The 22,198-nt window shown below is 41.7% G+C and overlaps 1 protein-coding gene across 1 annotated transcript; it reads left to right on the top strand.

The window, feature by feature from the left end:
* Positions 1-946: 946 nt before the first annotated feature.
* Utp14a (UTP14A small subunit processome component) lies at positions 947-21,544 on the top strand. Its single transcript, XM_026413811.2, has 15 exons — positions 947-1,030; positions 2,222-2,294; positions 2,786-2,856; positions 3,397-3,467; positions 5,406-5,548; positions 6,040-6,195; positions 11,549-11,668; positions 11,766-11,860; positions 12,600-12,723; positions 12,810-12,887; positions 13,342-13,729; positions 16,143-16,546; positions 17,291-17,484; positions 17,720-17,819; positions 21,159-21,544. The coding sequence occupies exons 1-15, from the start codon at positions 1,005-1,007 to the stop codon at positions 21,429-21,431; spliced, it is 2,316 nt and encodes a 771-aa protein (XP_026269596.2). The 5' UTR covers positions 947-1,004; the 3' UTR covers positions 21,432-21,544.
* The last annotated feature ends 654 nt before the right edge of the window (positions 21,545-22,198 follow it).

Raw genomic sequence — 22,198 nt, 5'->3', positions numbered from 1 at the left:
GCCAGACCTTTACTCCCCGTGGGCCTGTCTGAGCCAAGCTGGCAACACGGGGTGGCCCTGGAGCTTCTTCTTGCCCTGTAGGAGCAGACAGACAGAGTCATGTGGCAAGGCAGTGCCCTCCCTGCCCTCACTCCGTGAACCTCCCTCTACTCAACTCGGCCCTGTCTCATTGCTGTTAGGGCAATGCCCAGGCTCTTCTCTGGGTGCAGGTATGACGCTTGCCCAGCCGACCCTTTGTCCCCACCTCAACTGGACTATGGGCCTTTTTACTTGCCTTTTCTATTGTTTTTAGACTGTATATAGATTTATTTGAATACTTCCTGATTGAAATAAAAGTTGCACAGACTGTGAAAAAAGTTTATGGGAGATGCAGAAGTATGGCCACTTTTTTGGATGAAACTATTTCATAGGAAGAGAAACACAAAGCGGAGATCACAAGGGGCCCGGGATCAAAAGGAGTTTTTCCTCCAGATGGGAGGAAATTTGCTTTGTTTGCCGTCCAGTCGCCTGGGCCTGTCCGGCAGGATGCTGATCATATTGCCCGCGTTCACTAAAGCCTTGGGCTGGCCAGTGATGGGCTTTGGGTTTGTGCAACTCTGTCGGAAACCGGAATCTGCTTTTAGATTAGGCAGAGACAACTAAGGATGGGGCTCCAGCCCTGACAGAACAGCAGCCTCGCCCTCAGCTGGCCCACCTTGGGCAGCGTAGAAATATGAATCCTGAAAGGACCAATGCCGGCCAGCGGAAGATCTATAAGATAGGTGGGGAAAGCAAAGCCCCGCCCACTGACAGGCCTTTTATCCCCACCCCCCACCCAACCCCACCCCCCAGCCACCCAGGGTTCCGCAGGCCCCTCCCATAGCGACTCTTACTGCCGGAGCACGGAGCGGAAATTACGTATCTAGTCGCGCGATCGGCGGAAACAGAAATTGCTTTGCGGCCGGCACGGAAATTGCTGTCCTTTGGCTTCCGCTCTTGGCCCATGTGAGAAGGAGGCTGCTGGGATGAAGGCGATCCGGGCTGCGGAGAGGTAAGGAGTGGAGAAAAAAAGGAGAGTTTAGCGTCTCTGGGAGCCGAGTTCCCCGGCTTTTAGGAAGCGGGACCGGCAGTTTAACAAACAGGAGTTGTTCCCCTCCTAAGACCCAGGCACTAGTTGCTGTTCCGCGATCCATCCTTTAAAGTTCTTCTAATTTGATTTAGTTTGCTTCTTACCCCCTTGGGCATTTTGCCCTCCTGTTGGGCCTAACAGGCTCTTCCTCTGCTACTAAGTTAATATGTTTTACTTTCATCGTCACGTGACCCGCCTTTCTGCCTCGGCGGCCCACTTAAGCCCTGGCGGTGTAGGAGTTACATTGAAGTTACATGTGTTCCCCCCACACACATACAGAAAGACCAAATGACAGTTTGGTAATGTTGGATTTGCAAATACCGATGTATGATTAGATATTGATAGACTGGTTTGCTTCTGGGTACCCATCTCCTTAGTTAAGCATTTATTTGGCGGAGCAAGCCCCGGGAAAAATGGCTTACTCCGCTGATTTCAATCAGTCCTATTTTTCCATTCCTAAGGACGAATGATCAAGATGACACTCCTGGCTACGTTACACCTAGCAAGATATCTAATGTGTGGGCTGATGTATATAGACATTGTGAAACTGGTTTCTCTTGAGGGGCCAGGACCAGTGTCTTGTACCACCTTACCTTGGGTCATTACACCTTCCCAGAGATCAGTGGGAAATGCAGTGCTAATCACAGAAGAATGTTAGACATTTTCATGCAGTTTGTGTGGATATTACCAAACACTGCTTACGTGGAGGTGATGCCTGACTTCCATCTAAATTGACTTTCTTGAAAATTTCCAAAGGCATCCACACTGCTTTATTTATCTCTTTCAAGGAAACAAACATAGGACCTCATGCACACTGAGCAAGTACTCTACCACTAAGCTACATCCCCAGCCCAAGAGACTGTTTTAATAGAATAAAAGTTATTTTATACCTGGTGCATTGGTGCAGGTGTGTAATCTCAGAGACATGGGATACTGGAGTAGGAGGATCACAAGTTCAAGGCCAGTTTGAGCAACTTAACTAGACCTTGACTCAAAAAGACTGAGGATGGGACTGTAGCTCAATGGTTGAGCATCCCTAGGTTCAGTGTCCACTACTGCAAAACAAAAAACTTATTTCAAATGTCAATATTTTCTGTTGGTTTTTATTAACAGTCTACTGACTTTGAGCCAGCAGGATGAACTGGTGGATTTACCAAACTACCCCTTGAGTGCCAGTGAAGATGAGGTAAGTGACAGTTGCTGAACTGCCCTCAAAATTATGGTATGCAGCACCACTTCTGGAAAGGAAAGCATTGGCAACATACATGTTCTGGTTCTCTTAAAATAAATTACATATACTTTATATTTTATTTATAAAATACCTTAGAGAGTTCCCTGAGAGTTGTAAGACTAAGTTCCCAAGTCTGAGTTTCTGTGGTGTTATTTAATTATCTAATTGAAATATATTTCTAAGCTGAATCTCCAATAGATGATATAGGAGTTAAAAAAAAAAGTTAGGATAGAGGCATAACATTACCTCCCAAGTTACTAAGGATCTATGTTCCTTAGAAGAGAATTTGGATTTTGAAGCAGTTCTTTCATCTTGAACTGGAATGCTTACACATGAAACCTCATCTGAATCCCCAGTTCTCCAGTGATCAGATATATGGGCCTTATTTCCACATTGTCTTTTGCCTCCCCTTATCATTCTCATGGTTTTTCCTTTACTGTGTGTAGGGGGACAATGATGGAGAAAGAAAACATGAAAAACTTCTGGAAGCAATCAATTCCCTTGATGGAAAGAATAGGTAAGATTTTTTGTCAGGTTATAACTAGCTGATTCCATGAGACTTCTCTGCAACTAATATTTTCCAAGTGTCTAATGTAAAGATCTTAACACCAGTGCCTAACATAGTAAATATTATGTAATGGTTGTTAGCTATTATTATCATATCACTATTATTGAGTTAGGTTTTCCCACATAGGAATCCTTAATTAAATAACACATACTCTTTTGAAGTATGGAGTAGACATTCCTTATCCCCATTAGAGAAGTTAATTGAATTATCCCCAACTTCACCCAACTCATGAGTGGAAGATCCAGGATTTCAAATCCAGGTGCGTTTAAATCCAAATGCAGCGTGTTTCCATTATGCATACTTTGTACTACCTTGTGTTTTGGGGAGGCTAGGTCAAAGAGAAGATAAAGATAGGAGGTTTAGACTATCAAGTTTAGGTTAGGAGCAGATTTACTGTCTGTTTTGTGAATAAAGCTAACCTTAGAAGAAAAATGTTTATTCCCCCAAAAATGTATCTATTTCTGATTTCTATTATATTGTTTTGCATAGTTTCAGGTATAAATTGGCTGAGAGATCTGAGGCTAGTCTGAAGGTGTCCGAGTTCAATGTCAGTTCTGAAGGTAAGTTGAACAAAGGAAGACACCTGTGCATGGAGCTTGTGGGATTCCAAAAACATGATGGTCACCTCACCCTCCAGGAACTGTTTTTTATATGATTAATGTATCATACCATAAATGCTTGCTTGTGAGTGGGCTAAGAGTGATGGTCATATACCCTTTCGTTTCTTCCATTTCTAGAAAAAAGCCTAGAAGTCTAGGGTCAAGATCTTCTGTGAAGTTTGATGGGGTAAAGGGACATGAATGAAGGCAGCTATCTCTTACTAACTTGGTCATACTTCCTGTTTGTGTAGCTCTTTAATGGTCACAATTCATTTTTATTTTAGATCTTCCTTAACACTTTGAGGAGGTCAAAGAAGTTAAGTTAGGTACCCAAGAGCCTAGGGATTAAACACAGGGGCATTTTACTTCTGCATTCCATAATCAGCCATTTTTTAATTTGAGACAGGGTTGCATTAAGTTGCTGAGGCTGACCTTGAACTTGAGATTCTCCTGCCTCAGGCTCCCAAGTCTCTGGGATTACAGGTGTGGGCCACCATGCCCACTTCAACTTTTTTTCTTTATTGCTCCCCTGAGGAGCCTTTTAGGCTTTTTTTTTTTTTAACCTTACTGACTCCTACTCTGTGAAATCAAATAGTAAGGAATATGATTTTGTGCACACAATTGAGCCTTGGAGAAACATGAAACTTTGTAATATCTTACATGCCCTCCAACCAGTTTCTCCCCCTGGATGTGAATAAGGAACAATAATATCCCTTTTGAAAGTATATGAATGGCTGGGGTTGTAACTCAGTGGTAGAGTGCTTGCCTCAAATGTGTGAGGCATGGCGTTCGATCCTTTGTACCACATAAAAATAAATAAATAAATAAATAAAGGCATTGTGCCCATCTACAACTAAAAGTATTAAAAGAAAGTACATGAATTAGTGAGAAAACAGTATGATGGAATCAGTGATGAGGTGTACACCTTAGACTGGCTAGTCATGAAAGGTCCTTCAAGAAATAAAATCAAAGCTGAGATCTGAATGACAAGAAAAGTCAACCATGCAAAATGGGAGAAAGCCATTCCAGGCAAGGGAACAGCTGATGGAAAGACTTGAAGGAAGAAACACATACAGCATGTTGGAAGAGTAGGAAGAAGGATGGTATGACTAGAGCATAATGGTGTGACATGAGGCTAAAGAGGCAGATGGGACCAAATTCCAATATCCTTTAGATTGATAAGATTTGAAGTCTAATGGAGAGCCATTGGAGGATTTTTGGCAAGATCATGACATGTAACATACTTTGGGGGGCGGTATTGAATATTTCACCTAGAGGTGGTTTACCATTGAGCTACATCCCCAGCCCTTTGTATTTTTTATATTGAGACAGGGTCTTGCTTAGGACCTTGCTAAATTGCTGAGGCAGGCATGTGCCACCATGCCCAAAGTAACATTCCTTTTTCAAAAGATAACTTTGGCAACTATGCAAGGAAGCAGGAAGTCCAAGAGACAAACAAATGAAGGTTTTTGTTGTTGTTATCATCGTTTATTTGTTTTTTGGTATTGGGGATTGCACCCAGAGGTGCTTAACCACACTGAGCCATATCTCCAGCCCTTTTTATTTTTTATTTAGAGACAGGGTCTTGGTAAATTGCTGAGTCTGGCCTTGAACTGGTAATCCTCCTGCCTCAGCCTCCCAAGTCACTGAGATTATAGGCATGCACTGATGTACCTTGTAAAATGACTATTTTTTAATTAAATGTTTTTCTTCTCTCTTTCACCCTCCAACATGTTTAGAAATATGGGACAGTGGTGGTGTCAGTATATAGGAATAAGGGGTTGATTTAAAAGAATTATCCCTGCTTTCCTGCACGTTTTCCACAAAGGCCACACCCTATATTATAGTAAGATTTTGGCTCACTTCTCAGTCTGACCAGAAAGTTTGGTCTTTCCACAGGATCAGGAGAAAAGCTGGTCCTTGCAGATTTGCTTGAGCCTGTTAAAACTTCATCGTCATTGACTACTGTGAAAAAGCAATTGAAAAGAGTCAAATCAAAGAAGACTCTGGAATTACCCCTTAACAAAGAAGAGGTTGAACAGGTAAGTTACAGAGAATGTGATCCATTTAGAGGAAGAAACTGAATTGTTAAGGAAAAATGAGACAATAAAAGGAAGAGAAGGGACTGAAAATGGGAGGAAAGGAATTATGATTCCCTTACAAGATTAAAAATAAGCTGGGGCTGGACATGGTGGGACACACCTATAATCTCAGAGACTCAGGAGGCTGAGGCAGGAGGGTTACAAGTTCAAAGACAGCCTCAGCAATTTAGTGAGGCCCTGTCTCTAAAAATAAAAAAGACTGGGGATATAGTTCAGTGGTAAAGCACCCCTGGGTTCAGTTCTTGATACCCAAACAAATAAGCGAGTAAGCTAGGGGCAGTTGAAATCCTGAGAAATAAATAAGAGTTAATCTCTAGCATCCTGATTTTTTCCTTGGGCTAAGAAATATTGCCTCCTGATTTCCTTTTAGCTCTAAGAGTTTTATGCATAATCTTGTGGCTCTTTCCTTTTGTGTACTTTGCCTGTTTCAGATCCACAGAGAAGTAGCATTTAACAAAACCTCACAAACCCTCTCCAAATGGGATCCTATCGTTCTGAAGAACCGGCAAGCAGAGCAGCTTGTTTTTCCCCTAGAGAAGGAGCAGTCAGCCTTTGTTCCCATTGAACATGTGTTCAGTAGTTGGAAGGTGAGTAAGACAAGATGAACCTTAATCTTGATAGGTAAGATTACATGGATTGGAAATTTCCATGTCTGTGACTATTTTGAATGAAATGTTAAGCCTAAATGCCAGTTTGAGTCATTTTAATTTAATGGTCAGAAAGGGAGAAAGGAGGTGGCATATCTTATTGTCAGTTATGCAATAGCCAATCACACAACATCTCTGTAGTCATTTTTCATTAGCTTATAGTATATAGCACTTGGTTATTTCTGTTTTTGTATTGAAACATCTTAATTGCCAAGAAAAAGGAAACATACTGATTCTTTCTCATTCCCTAGTTTCTTTGTTTTATTGCAGTGGCAGGGATCAAACCCAGGGTCTCACACATGCTAGGCAAATGCTTCACCACAGAGATACACCCCAGCCCTCTTATCCACTGGTTCTTAAAGAACTTAAGCCGGGCATGGTGGCACATGCCTGTAATCCCAGCAATGGTGAGGTGCTAAGCAACTCAGTGAGACCTTGTCCCCAAATTAAATACAAAAAAGGGCTGGGGCTGTGGCTCAGTGGTAGCACATTTGTCTGGCATGCGTGAGGCACTGAGTTCATTCTCAGCACCACATATAACTAGGTAAAGGTCTATCAACAACTAAAACAATTTTTTAAAAATACAAAAAAGACCACTGGCTCAGAGGTCGAGTGCCCCCTGAGTTCAATCCCCAATACAACCCCCTCCCCCTCCCAAAAAAAAAAAAGAACTTAGAACCACATTTTGATCCTAGGGAAATCAGGAACTTAGTAGCATTAACAATGCCTTAGGATATATGAACAAATGAACCTAAAATTTGCATATAAAGAAATACCACATTATAATATAATATAATTATATTATAATATAAACTTTATAATGTAAAGTTTATATTATAATATAAACTTTAGCAAGTAATCATTATGGCTCTGAACTGTGTCAGAGGAAAAAGATATTTTAGAGCTGAGCTTCCCAAACACTGAACCCTGACAGTTTTTATCCATCTGAAGCAAGAGGATAATCATGAGCATGTGTGTTTGATTGGGTGTGAGGTTGCCAGCTCTTCTTTATTATGAGGTTATTCAATGGTGTTGGAAATGTCTTTTTTTTTTAATGAAATGATGGTTGCCGTAAGTGATGGGGTGGAATAGTAGTTATGCTCTTGGCAAAATTATAATTTAGTAATCCTATGTTGGTCCCTAAGGTCTCCATTTTTAGTCTATGAACAACTGCTTTAAAACAGCTAGCCTAGTTTTCTGGTACACCATTGGTGTGGAGTCTATAAAGGGATGATCTGTCCTAAAGAAAAATACTCAAAAACAGAGTGTCTGAACCATGAATAGATACCTTTTTATGCCTCTCCTCTATGCTTTCTAAAAATCCAGGAATGATAATGTCTTAGGTGTTGGGAAGTTGAGCCAATTAAAGCTAATCAAAATAAACATTACTTGCCACAATTGCTAAGAATTGAGCAAATAGTTGCTTATTAAGGGGATAAGCTCTGTTTTCTTATGTTGTTTTTGAAGTCACTACCATTCTCTTTCTAGGATGCTTCCTTTTCCACATGAAAAAGAGATCAGGTATAAAGTGTGGCTGCAGAATGAAGGGAAACTTTAGGTAAAATATGTTATAAGAGGTAATACAATTTGTAGGATTCAAAAATTAAGAAGTATAGAGGATATATAATAATGAGCCTGAGTTCACTTCATCCCCCATCTACTCAGTTTTACTCCCATGCCCAACCAGAAGTAATCACTTTCATAAGTTTTTATTGCTGTTGTTGACTTAGAGTTTTATTTATATATTCATGTTTATCGCCTTTTTAATCAGAAAAGTAGTAGTATGCTACTACACATTCTTCTGCACTTGCTTTTTCCAAATGACAGTGTAATCTTAGAGGTAGCAGAAAAATGCCAAGTTGATTATTAAAGACAAGATGGCGGTTCAGGAGAATGGCACAATCTCTTTAAGGTGGAGTGGGGCCCAGAGGCTATATTTGAGTATACTATGCCATTCATTCACTCTAAAATTTGTTTTTGAGAAATTATGCCAGTGTGGTACAGAGAGAGAAGGAAATGCTTAGTTCAGCATTTTGGCTAACAACTCCCAGTTCTGTCCTTACACCTCAGAGTGCAAAGTACCAACAAGTGGTATATACTAGGTTTCCAGAGATTGAGAACCAAAAAGTCTGCACTATAGTTTGGGTCCAGTTTCCTAAAGTTTTGTTTAACTCTAGCTGAGAAGAGTTAAATGGAATAATGCATGAGTAAGCATTTGTAAACTGCTAAGTGCTTCCACATTCTCTTTCCTTCCCTACACTATCAGTCAACACCAGCACTTCCCAGAGTATCTCAAAATCTTAGTCTTTCAATATGCCCTCAAAGCAGGAGATACTGGAGAGGGAGGGTCCATTATTAGAAAATGGCACATGCCCCAACTAGAGAATGCAGATTCATGGAATACACCAGCACCTTAACACACTATAAACAGATAATGAAGACACCTGTTAGACTTAATCTAAACCAGAGTATACAAACTGAGGCCCTAGGTTCAATCTCCAGTACCCCCCCCCCCAAAAAAAATAAATTTTCAGCTTTCTTTTTTTGTACCAGAGATTGAACCAAGGGTGCTTAACCACTGAGCCACAACCTTTTTGAGACAGGGTTCCTGCTAAGTTGCTGATGCAGGCCTCAAATTTGCCATCTTCCTGCCTCAGCTTACTAAATCACTGGGATTACAGGCATGTGCCACCATGCCCAGCTGAATTTTCAGCTTTTAAAAAGTGAAGTAAATCTCATTATCTTATGAAGAATGTGCTTTGGGAAGAGCTGATCTCCACTGCTGGGTCTGTTCTCTCACTTGCTTCTCCTACTGAAACCTTTATCAAAGGACATTAGTGGGCTGGGGGTATGGCTCAATGATATCATGCTTGCCTAGCGAGGCCCTGGGTTCAGTTCCCAATGCTATTTAAAAAAAAAAAGGCCTTAGTGACAGGCCTCCAAATTGCTACATGTCCTCTTAATTGTCAGCCTAACTGACAACACCTTTGGCACATCGTGTTCTTAAAATCTCCCCTCCCTTGGCTTTTGTGTCATACCTGTGGTACTTTTTATTTCTCTAACTTTTCTTAAGGCTTTTTGTCCCCCACCAATCTCCCCTCCCCTATACTAGGAATTGAACCCAGGGCCTCAAACATGCTTGGTAAACACTTTACCAATGAGCTAAATCCCCAGCCCTTGCCTTTTTGTTCTTGCTAACTGCACTCCATGACTTTTGGCTTTCAGTCTTGCTCCTTTCTAATCTCCAGTTTCATAGTCCATATGGCAAATAAGACATCACCTGGGTCTCCCACAAAGTGAGCTTCACATTTTCTTTCCCCAGACTCCTTAAACATTTAGCACCACCTTCATCCTATAACTCAGTTCAAAGCTTAACCCCGCTACCATGGGCACTTGGGGTTGAAAATCTTGGTTATCTGATTCCTACTTGTCCGCTTAACTGTCTCCTGCTCCACCCATACAGTGCAGTGTGCTAGTCCTATAAATTCTGCCTGTTATGGCAACCAGATCCCTGCTTTCTTTCTTTCTTTTTTTTTTTTTTTTAATTTTCACTACCCTAACTGATACCTTCTCTCTTTTCATTTGAAACTTTACCACATCTCCTACACAGTCATCAGGATTTTTTTTTTCTGAAACACAAAACTGGTTGTCACTCTCCTACTTAAAATCCATCAAAGATTTTCCACATAGAGAGCAAAATAAAAGCACCCAACATTTTAGCTACACTGGACGACACATGGTTCTCTTACATACCACTAATTTTCAGATATCCATGTTTTTGTTTATACTCATCTGTGGATTTTCCCCTCCTCCTAAAAGAATTGTTCTTAAACCTCAAAGCCTAACTTAAAAAGTCATTTCCGTTCCCACCCAGTCCACCTGCCTCCTAATCAGAAGCAATGGTTTGTTCCTCAATACTTACCCCTGGAGAGTAACAGGTAACTCATTGTGTTGTTTCTCTGCTCTGAAAGGCTATGAGCTCTATGAGGACAGGAACTATCCTAATCAATTGTAGATTCCTGGCACCCCTCACAAGTGCCTGGAATGTTTTTGCTTTGATCGATCAATGTTGGTAAACTGAAGTGAGTTGAAGGGAGAGTATAACATTGTGATATAAATCGCTTCATAGTCCGATTGATCATTACTGCAAATAGTGAAAAATGGAAAAACATGTACCTTTACTATTCAGTATAATAGGTTCATGGTTAAATCAATAGCACCGTATAACGTATGTTTATGCATTTGCCTAGATATTTACAAATTTATTGCTGACCATGATGTATATAGCCATTGAAGAAAACCACACATAATATATGTGTGAGGTTTGAAACTAGCTCTGTTGCCTAGGGCTATCTTTGTGCCTTGTCAGAGTAGACCATGGCATGACTGGCCTGATTATTTTAGTCATCCTCACAGTATCAGTCAAGCAGCAAATGGAGTCTTTTGTTGACATGCTTACAGCTTACCCGTTTCATATATATATATATATATATATATATATATACTGTTTAGCAAAATTAAGTGGAAACTGAGGAATTGGAGCCAGAGTTAGGAAACGAGTTAAATTCGAACTGTCAGGAAGCTGGTTAATTACATGAAGGTCATATTTTTTAAGGTAGTGTCCTTTTGTGCTCAGGAAATTGCAACACACAACTTGCCATAAACTAAATTTGTAGAGTATACCAACAAATGCCATGTTTTTCTTGTTTGCTTTCATTGGTAATTAACAATACCAAGAACACATACATACAGGATTTGTAGTGTTTCACTGTGGTTTCAAAAAGTTGGAGGTCCCCTCTGAGCCATTACGCAGATGTATTTCCTGGCATACCATTGGTGGCAAATAATGGTTATGATCTAACTTCCTCTCCCCTCTAGAAAATAGCCTTTAAATAAGGCTTATGATAAAAAATCTGAGATTCCTAACTGGTAATAGTTAATGTTTCAAATATATAACATTACAGGGATTATTTTGTTTTTGACAGTCTAAACTGATTTATCTGTCCTGACTTAAGGGGATCCTACATGGATTCTTAAGGAGATCGAATTCTGATTTACATATATTGATAACCGAACAGAGTGATGCCCCTCAGAATTTTTTAAAACTCAGAATAAAATAAGGCTTTGCCTACACCACTGAACAGCCAAGATGGAACCTTCTCTTGCTGTAATAGCCAATCCTATCCATTTTGTGATTTCAATTATAGTGTCATAAATTAGACAGTCTTAGGAATGTAAAGTAAAAGATATAAGAGATGGCTTAAGACTTAGAATGTTTTGTTGTCTCCTTAAGGCAAGAACTCCCCTGGAGCATGAAATTTTTAACCTCCTCCATAAGAACAAGCAGCCAGTGACAGACCCTTTACTGACTCCTATGGAACAAGCCTCTCTGAAAGCCATGAGCCTAGAAGAGGTAAGCATCTTAGGCCCTTTGAACAACCAAGCTTGCTATGCTTCTCCCAACATTTGCCCTCATGTCCAGGAGTCATTGTAAATGTCATTCATTTTAGGCTAAGATGCGACGAGCAGAGCTTCAGAGAGCCCGGGCTCTGCAATCCTACTATGAAGCCAGAGCTCGAAGAGAGAAGAAAATAAAAAGTAAAAAGTAAGGAGGCTTTGGAGCTGGGATTTTAGCTCAGTAGTAGAGTGCTTGTCCAGCATGCATGTGGCACTGGGTTCAATTCTCAGCACCACATAAAAATGAATAAATAAAAAATAAAGGTCCATCAACAACTAAAATACATAAATAAATAAAGAGTAAAGAGGCCTTGGATCCCATGGAATAAAATGACGTAGCCGATCATGAATTCTTTGTAGAGATTCTTGGACGTGGGTCATATAAGAGAGTTCCCAAATAGTAATGACTAGCCTTCCCCCCCCCCCCAAACCAACCTTGTATAGTTTGCCTGCTTTGGAAACAACCTTTCCTCCTCCTTTGGCTTTTATGCATGATTTTGCCAAAGAGAACTGTTAAATAACTTTCTCTCCCTTCCAAGGCATCACAGAGTGGTTCTGCAAAATGAGTTCTGAATTCCATAGCTGGTGAAGCCTGTAGAGCTTCCTTCCTGCCTTTTTACCTCTTTGGAATTTATTCTGTTCCTCCCTTGGGCTATAGAAGCAGAGGGGACTCCACTGTGCAGAAGTCAGCTCCTAGGGGCTGGCTCCAGGGACTAAGAGTCCTGCTAGTCCTCTCAGGTCCCAAACTGGTTCCCTACGGTCAGCTGACTCTTACATCCTTTCTGGTCCCTGCATAGGGAAACCACTTGGATATAGAACATGGGTACATATGCATGTGACATCAACTAAATCTCTCAGCTCTTCCTCCCAACCCTCTTACCCTATAGATATCACAAAATTGTGAAGAAAGGAAAGGCCAAGAAAGCCCTAAAAGAATTTGAGCAGCTACGGAAGGTCAATCCAACTGCTGCATTGGAAGAACTGGAAAAAATTGAAAAGGCCAGAATGATGGTGAGACTGCCTCTTAACCTTCCCTCTCTTTGAACCCAACTTTCTCTTGAAGGCACTAAAGATCTCCCTCTGTCCTTTCTTTCCAGGAGCGAATGAGCCTTAAGCACCAGAACAGTGGGAAATGGGCCAAGTCAAAGGCAATTATGGCCAAATATGATCTGGAGGTAAGAGACCATCAGGGTGACAGAAGAGATGGAATTGGAGGAAAGAAAGGAAAAAATCAGTCCATAAGGATGCTAGCAGAAGCAGATTTGGGGAAGAGCCATGAGGATGGATGGAAAACCAAGAATCTAAAAAGCCATCAGAAATATCTCTAAGGCAGAGAGGAAAATGACCAGGAACAAGGTGGAAAAGGGAAACAGCGTTAAAGGCAAGTCCAGCAAAGGGGAGAGGAGCTTTTTGTAAATTGTGTTACATATTGATTCCCTAGGGACAAATAATTTGTCTTCCATCTTATCCCATAGCTACAAAAACAGTATGTACAGTTTAAACAGTAGATATCAGTAAGAAATACTTACCAAATTAAAAGGAGAATAGACAGCTTTTAAGAAATGAACCAGAAAAGGTGTAATTGTGGTCACTAATGACAAGTCTGTCTCCTGCTGTGACTCCCTCTAGGCTCGACAAGCTATGCAAGAACAGTTGGCTAAGAACAAAGAACTGACACAGAAACTCCAGGTAGTTTCAGAGAGTGAGGAGGAGGGAGGCGCAGAAGATGAAGAAACTCTTGTCCCTGATGTAGTGAATGAAGTACAGATGGATGCAAACGGACCTAATCCCTGGATGCTCAGAAGTTGCAACAGCGATTCAAAAGAGGATGAAAACCAGATGGACTCTGAACGGCTGCCTGAGCCTGTTGTCCAGGAGTTTTCTGAAAGTGAGGAAGATGAGAGACCAGTGGCAGAGGAAGAAACTTTGTTGAAAGAATTTGAAGAAAGGCGAGCCCTTAGAAAAAGATCTGAGCTCAAGCAGGATGCTGAGCCCATGGGCAGACAAGAAACAAAAGGTGAGGTATGATGAAGCAGAAGGGACAACCTCATATTGCTAGGGATGAACTGTAAGGGAAAAAATAAGTGTCCACCCACACGTGCAGTGATTAGGCTCTGGGGACTTTCAAGAGGGAGTGCACTGGGTCCCTGAAGTGAAATTAGATTCATAATAACCATTTTTCTTCAAAGGCATTTAATAAGCATTCCTCTGCATGGCTGTGCAATGTGCTTAGGCACATTTTCTGCTCTTGAGGGCTTACAGTCTTCAGAAAGACATAATTAGTACTTATAAATACAAATCAGAGAGGTACATCTGATGGGATGGTAACTCTGAAAGTCCATTCACACTTATAGGTGTACGTAAGTGGATTTTTTATATCTTCAAATTGCTGGAATTTGTATTGTTTGTAAAATGGGAGTGGCATCTTTAGCACTTCATATAGGCATGAATGGCTCTACAGGCTACATGGCACTTTAGAATTATGATTATGTTCCCAGGTTTTGTTGTTGTAACTAGGGATTGAATCCAGGGGCACTTTACCACTGAGCCCTTCCTATTTTTTATTTTGAGACAGGGTCCCACTACAGCTGAGGCTGGCCAAGAACATGTGATCCTTCTGCCTCAGCCTCTCATTACTGGGATTACAGGTGTACATCACCATGCTTGGCTTCAGTTTCTGTGTATACTTTTTCCTATTATTTTGAAGAGATTTTATGTCAACAATGCAACATCCTTGCTGTTGGTCAGAGCCCTCATTCTGGAGATAAATCAGACATCATAAAACCTGCTTAGGAAACTGCCTACATTGAGAAATCCCCTGGCTGTCTGGACAGATTCTCAGGTCTGATTTGATTTCCTATAGGAATAGTACATTTAGATGTCAACAAAAATCTGTTTTTACATGGTAAAATTTTTATTTTAAAAGTGCTTTCATGGGCTGAGGATATAGCTCAGTTGGTAAGAGTGCTTTCCTTGCATGCACAAGGCCCTGGGTTCAATCCCTAGCACCACACACACACAAAAAAAAAAAAAAAAAAACTGCTTTCATTTAAAATGTGTTGTGAGAACCTTTTACTTAAGGATTCTCAGCTGGAGATTTCTGGGATTAGGTAGTTATAAGTAGTCACTTCTGAGAGGATTTTGGAAAGTAGCACTGCACACTGAAAATGTGGGTAGTCTCTATATGAACACAAAACACAGCAACATCCCTTGAACCCCTTTAAAAAATTGGTTATTTAGCTGGGCATGGTAGCATGCACCTATAATCTCAGCTACTTGGGAGGCTGGTGTCCAAAGCCACATTTGAGGAGCTGCGGTGGCTTTAAGCCAAAGCAGGATCCACTTGGGATTGGAGACAACTTGAGTTTTTGCAAAAGGCAGTTTAGAAGTACTCTGTGTTGTCACTCTGTTTTCCTTAGGGCTCTTGAGACTAGAAAGATTTGCTCAGATTTTGTCCCCAACTGGAAAGTGTGAGTGACATCAACTCTAGAAAGTAGCAACTTCCTCTCTTCTTGACTGGATCATAGTACATTATGAAATACTACTTGCAGATATGGAATGAGGCCGGGCACAGTGACCATGCCTGTAATCCCAGAGGCTCTGGAGGCTGAGATAGGAGAATCACAAGTTCAAAGCCAGCCTCAGCAACAGTGAGGCACTAAGCAACTCAATTCGACCCTGTCTCTAAATAAAATACAAAGTAGGGTTGGGGATGTGACTCAATGGTTGAGTGCCCCTGAGTTCAATCCCTAATAGCCACCCCCTCAAAAAAAATTTTTTAAAAAGATGGAATGAGGCTTTTAGAGTCAAGACAAAACCATCCTGGAAGTTTTTACAAATAGTAAAGCATAAATTACAATGAAGTTGGCTTCAGAGGCCACATGTTAAAATGGCTCCCTTCTTAAAAATTTTGGAAACTGGGAATATAACCCAATAGTAGAGTACCTGCTTAGCGTATGCTAGGCCCTGAGTTTTTAAAAAATGAAGCTTTGAGTAGTCTTCTCAAGCAGGATATACCATACAGGGAAATTAAGCCCCAGTTCTGATGTAGCAGTTGCATGGGAATAGAACCCAGGGTATCTGCTTCCCAACATGCTGCTTTTTTTTCATATTTATTTTTTAGTTGTAGTTGGACACAATACCTTTATTTATTTTTATATGGTGCTGAGGATTGAACCCAGGACCTTGCACATGCTAGGCAAGTGCTGTACCACTGAGCCACAGCCACAGGCCCCCAACATGATGCTTTTAACTACAAAATTCTATTACCTCCTGCTTGACATGTAGTGATTAGTAAACTCTCCAGGAGATCTAGCATATAGAATCTTCTCTTCTTCCGTTAGTTCTTTTTAGAATGTCATATATGGTACCTAGCAACCATTGACCAGGCAATGTCCAAACCTTTCCTGACAGCTTTCTTTTCCCCCTAGATTCAAGCAGCCAGGAGGTATTATCTGAAGTAAGGGCATTGGCTCAGAGACTCAACAAAGGAAACCTTCAGTCCAGGGAGCGAAGAGTGACTTCAGCAGGGACTGTTCTCCAAGTCCAGACAGAGGAATCTGCCCCAGAGGAGGAGGAGCCCATTTTGCTGCAGAGGCCAGAGCGAGTACAGACTCTGGAAGAACTAGAAGAGCTGAGCAAAGAAGAATGTTCTCAAAAAAGGGAGCTTCCCAGATCTATGTTACAAAGGGAGTGGACAGAGAGGAACCCAAATAATCAACCAGATGCCCCTAAGGGGAAGAAAAAGAAGGAACAAATGATTAATCTACGGAACCTTCTAACTACAAAAACTCCTTCTGTGAAGTCTTTGGAAGTTCCCACAATAGAGGAATTGGTGAGTAGAGCCAGGGTCATTGGCCATTGTGGAGGATTAGAGCTGGTGCAGAAAGTGTCCTTGCTCGTGCAATAAAATCACTGAAGCTTTGTTTTGCTGGCAGCACATTTCAGTAGATAAGAGGTCCAGAATATTATGGGACCAGGCTGGTTCCAGTGGCAGTTTAACAGATGCAAATATAGAAGTAGCTACTTTCTAGAGGAGGCAAATATGTGGGTATTGCTGAGACCCCCACATCCTTTATCCTCAGCCACCAGAACCTCCCTGGGGTACTCTAAAACTGCCCTCAGAGGAAAGAGGGAATTCACCCAAAGTTCTGACCAAATCCCAGGCAAGACAACTCAAAGTGAGTCACTGAGCTGTTGCCACTCAGTGGCATCTAGTTCAGGGATCCCTGATTAAGCAATTGAAACTGCTCAAGTAAGATACCTGCTTTTTGGGAATGTAAGCCGGAGGAAGCCCACTCTGGCCAGGCCAGTTGGAGCTTCTACTGCCAGGGCAGACCATTCCTTCTTCCACCCTGCAGCCTCCTTACAGAAAGTTTAAAATTATTTCATATGATAATGAGCTATGGCTATTTACTCTAGAGGAAGGAAATTGGCTACTGATTGGTTTGTATTACAAGACAGTCATTGTTCAGCACTTCCCCCTAGGGGGCGCTAAAATGTCATGACCCAAAATTCAAACTTACCATAAAACTCAGCTCTTAAGGCAAACTCTAGCTCTTGCTCTGTTTCTTCCCAGGAAGATGAAGAAGAAAGAGTCCAAAAGCAGATGATAAAGGAAGCTTTTGCTGGGGATGATGTCATCAAAGATTTCTTGAAAGAGAAGAGGGAAGCCGTGGAGGCAAATAAGCCAAAGGATGTGGACCTAACACTGCCTGGCTGGGGCGAGTGGGGTGGTTTGGGCCTGAAGCCCAGTGCCAAGAAAAGACGGCGGTAAGAATAAAGAAGAAAGGGGCTGGGAACATAATTCAGAGGTAGCACTGCTTGCCTAACACGTATGAGGGAAGCCCTGGGTTCAATCCCTGGTACTGGGGGATGAGGAAAGGGCAGACAATAAGGAAGAAACTCTGTCAGAAAGGCACAAAATTCTCCTGCCTCACCCCTAAGTGTCCTCCCTCCCTTTTAACTAAGTCCTTAATACATGTAGTCCTACTGTTTTGCTTTCCAGGTTTCTTATTAAAGCCCCTGAAGGTCCTCCAAGAAAAGACAAGAATTTGCCAAATGTGATTATCAACGAGAAGCGCAATATCCATGCAGCAGCTCATCAGGTGAGACTTAAAGAGCTCTCTAGTTACTTGCTCTCTTGACTGCCTGGCTCTCTTGCTTCAGAAGAGCATTCTAGTAATCTGTGGTCAAGAGGGATGTGTGAATCTGGATCACAGAATCAAACCTGTTGTTTTCACTGACTGGCTGTGAAATTAATAATTCCATATAGACTGCTGTTCTAATTACTGACTGGGAAGCTTTTGACTGAAAGGAAAATCTTTGAAAGCAATGGAGAAGCTCCCCAAAGTAAGAATTATCATTCTGTAGGTTTATATATATAGTCAAGGTAATGTTTAGAGGCCTTAAGGGTTGAGCCACATGTCAAGAAAAATGAAGGCAGCTGGGCATGGTGGCATACGCCTCTAATCCCAGTAGCTTGGAAGAATGAGGCAGGAGGATCCGCAAGTTCAAAGCCACCTCGGCAACTTAGCAAGGCCCTAAGTAATTTAGCGGGACCCTGTCTCTAAATAAAATACACAAAGGGCTGGAGATGTGGCACCTGTTAGTAGTTAAGCACCCCTAGGTTCTGTCCTCAGTACCAAAAGAAAGAAAGATGGCTGAAGACAAATGTGTACCTGTTAAGGACAGTGAAGGGATTCTAAATTGTATCATGATAACAACCAAAGGATATATGTAGGATAGAAGAATATGAGTATGATCATAGTCTTGAAGAATATTGGAGGCAAACAGAGAGTGGGGACACACACCTGTACTCCCAGCTACTCTGGAGGCTGAAGCCGGAAGATTGCTTGAGCCCATGAATTCAAGACCAGCATGGCAACATAGACCCTGTCTCAAAAACAAATATAGATGAGAGGCAGAATTCAAGGGGAAACACTGATCCAGAGATAAGATGGGCTGCTCTGGGTGTATGAGCATGTGTAAAGGGGACTTGAATAAGATTGGACTAGATGACCTTTATGTTCTCTTCATTTCTGAGATCTGTTCCCAGACAGTACAATACTGAAATGAGTTACATTTGCCCTTGCGGGGGGGGGGGGGGGGAGAACTACTTAATAGGTACAGAGGTGAGGAAAATATACATTTTAATAATACTCTATTTGATCCTAATTTTGTGAACTATTCACTGCAGAAATTTTAGCCACTATCATCCCAACTGAGGATATATAACTAGAAAATAAGCAGTTGAACAGACAGGGATAAAGGAAGAGGAAAGGGTTCTTCAATGGGACAGGATTATAGGTGACAGACCATTGACCTGAATAAAGATCACCTTCCCTTCCACCAGGGCATGTATTTAGAGACAGGGTCTCACTGAGTTGCCTAGTGCCTGGCTGATGCTGAGGCTTGCTTTGAACTTGCAATCCTCCTGCCTTAGCCTCCCAAGCCACTGGGATTATGGGTGTGTGCCACTGCACCCGGCTCTTACCTATTTTTTTAATACAGTCACAACAGAGTACCAAATAGTTCTTCAAGAATTTCCCTTATATTTTTTATTTTTCTCAGTACTGGGGATTGAGTACAGGTGTGCTGTACCACTGAGCCACATCCCCAGCCCCCTTAGCTTGGGTTGTGGCTCAGTGGTAGAGCACTCGCCTAGCGTGTGCAAGGCCCTGGGTTCAATGCTCAGCACCACATAAAATAAATAAAACAAAGGCATTGTATCCAACTACAACTAAAAATTAAATATTAAAAGAAATATATATATATATATATAAAATATTTTGGGACATGGTCTCACTAAGTTGCTGGGGCTGACCTCAAACTCGCCATCTCCCGCCTCAGCCTCCAAGTCAGTGGGATTACAGATGTGTGCTGCCAGGACCTTTTAAATAAGCTATGCACTAGAATAAAGTGCTTCAAGGTTGGGAAGCAGAGATTCCTGAGGGTGAATTTTTTCCCTTGCTCTTGGTAATGTGCATAGATCAAGCATCAATCCAAATAAGACATTACCTTAATCTAAGGAGAATCTGTTTGGTTCATTACTACCAGGACGACCAGGTAGTCCTCAGCAGCTAACTACATCCCGCCCTCCTGTCCCATTTTTCTGCTTATGTTTTTTTGTGTGTGTTTGTTTGTTTTGTTTTATTTTGTTTTCCTATTTGGGCCATTAGAGGAATATTTACAGATTATTTACATGTCTAAAGATAGCAATATGGTGGAGTGGAGAAGAACACCAGGCAAGGAAACAGGAACCCTGGGTTCTGTTCTCCCACGCTATTCCTCATTTGCCCAGGTAAATCACTTCCCCTATCTAAGCCAAATCTTAAGGCCAATAATCTAGGACCTTCCAGTTCTGCCTTCTGTGATGCCAATAGAGGGTGAAGCTGAGCACAACAGTCTGGTAGAGTTCAGGATTCAAAAGTATATCTTCGGGTTCCTTAAAACATCAACCTTAGAAAAGGAACCAGGGGCAATGATGCATGCTTATAATCCCAGCAACTCAGGTGGCCAAGACAGGAGAATCACAAGTTCAAGGTCAGACTCAGCAATTTAGTGAAATCCTCAGTAACTTAGTGAGACCCTGTCTCAAAAAGTACTGGAGATGTAGCTCAGTATCCCTGGGTTTAATCCTTAACCCCCAACTTTGCATTTCTCAGTCCATCAAAAGGAAAAGGAGGGATGGAGGTGTAACTCAGTAATAGAATGCTTGCTTGGCCTGTGTGTGGCCCAGAGATCAATCCCCAGCACTAAAAAAAAAAGGAAAGGAAAAGAGCTGGGTGTGGGGCTGGAGATATAGTTCAGTTGGTAGAGTGTGTGCCTTGCATGCACAAGGCCCTGAGTTCAATCCCCAGCACCACAAAAAAAAGAGCTGGGTGTGGTGACAAGATGATCACAAGTTCAAGACCAGCCTCAGCAACTTAATGGGGACTCTGTCTCAAAACATGAAAGACTGGGGATAGATCTCAAGAGTTTGTGTAAAGTGCCCTTGTGTTCAGCCCCTAGTATCAAATAAGAAAAGAATACCAAGCTTGAGAAGGCTAGAAGGATCCTAAAATCCATGGGGATACACAAATGCTCCAATGTTTCTTGCAGTCACAGTGTTATGTAGTAGCTACTACCCTGGTACAGCAGCCTTGGAAGAATTATAACTAGACAGGAACCGTCTCCAGGATTTCTCAATCCCTAAACTGTTGGGTAAATCTTTGAGGGCCAGGGAGGTCCTGACCTACCTTACTCCCCAAGGTAACATCTACTCCCCAATATCCTCAAGCAGATTGGTTCTCCTAAGGTGAGATAGGAACACTGGGATGCCTTGGCCTCTCAGTAGCTTCACTCCCTTGAGGTTGTCACATAGAACTGTGGCCTGTGCCCAAACAGTACCTAATGAGCTATCATTAGAGGCTTGACTCACCAGAACCCTTTTCCTTCCTTACCAGGTACGGGTGCTTCCATATCCATTCACCCACTATCAGCAATTTGAAAGGACCATCCAGACCCCTATAGGATCCACGTGGAACACCCAGAGGGCCTTCCAAAAGCTGACCACTCCCAAGGTTGTCACCAAGCCAGGTCATATCATTAAGCCGATAAAAGCAGAGGATGTAGGCTATCGCTCTTCCTCAAGGTCGGACATCTCTATCGTACAGAGCAATAAAAAACAACTCTCTGTACATCACAAAAAACAGCTGAAGAAACGCTCTATAGATTGAGTTGCCAGAGGAGAAATACCGTGATACCCAGGACCTTTCGTTGCTCTGCTGCAGGATCAATTCCAAAACCAGCTTTGCATATGTGGGTGTAATATAAGCCACCTGTTAGAAATAAAGGCATTTTTATCTATTAACTAGAATATATTCTGTGTTATCTCCCAGGGGAATTGTTCTCTTCTAGTCTGACACCTTTAGATGCCCCAGCTTCACATTTCTCAAGTTGCACTTGTCAGGGGAACCTCATTTTCTTATGAAGATATATAGTTGGTCCTATATTAGAGAAAATTTACCCTCGTCTGCGATGTTACATGTCACATGTACGCTCCACCATAAACACAAGTTTGAAGAGTTGAAGATAGTGATAAACTACTAATCTTTAAATCTAGAAACAAGGTGCATACACTATGCAGTTGAAGTCTGCCCTAGACTAATCCTAAAACCAGGATGGTGCTGAAGTTCCATTTTATCCCAAGTCTAGCTTCCTGCTCATACAGATTACTCTCTAGTAATTTTGTACTCTTTCATCATAAGAAGACTGAGGTTTTATTCTTTACAGATACTGTAGGCACCATTTCAGAAGTAAACCTCTATTCCCTTTCCTTCCTCAGTTCTCACCAGTGATTCACAGTACATTTTATTCAAGCAGAACTTGGCTACATCATTGTTCCTGTGGGCTTCTCAGCTCAGAGGAACTTGCCTTCCTTTGCATGACAAGAAACAGAAAGAGCCCCTATAACCAGATGTCTTAACAAGGGATTTGGGAAACT

Source organism: Urocitellus parryii, chromosome X (assembly GCF_045843805.1).
Source record: "Urocitellus parryii isolate mUroPar1 chromosome X, mUroPar1.hap1, whole genome shotgun sequence".
In the NCBI taxonomy this organism is placed as follows: domain Eukaryota; kingdom Metazoa; phylum Chordata; class Mammalia; order Rodentia; family Sciuridae; genus Urocitellus; species Urocitellus parryii.
This window is presented reverse-complemented; position numbering and strand designations above follow the sequence as displayed.

What these genes read in the sequence shown, in the direction of transcription:
- Utp14a (XM_026413811.2), top strand. Translation starts at nt 1,005, where the DNA reads ATGAAGGCGATCCGGGCTGCGGAGAG. An exon ending in GTTCAATGTCAGTTCTGAAG is followed by an intron (nt 3,468 to 5,405) that starts GTAAGTTGAACA and finishes GTCTTTCCACAG; the next exon opens with GATCAGGAGAAAAGCTGGTC. An exon ending in TGGCCAAATATGATCTGGAG is followed by an intron (nt 12,888 to 13,341) that starts GTAAGAGACCAT and finishes GACTCCCTCTAG; the next exon opens with GCTCGACAAGCTATGCAAGA.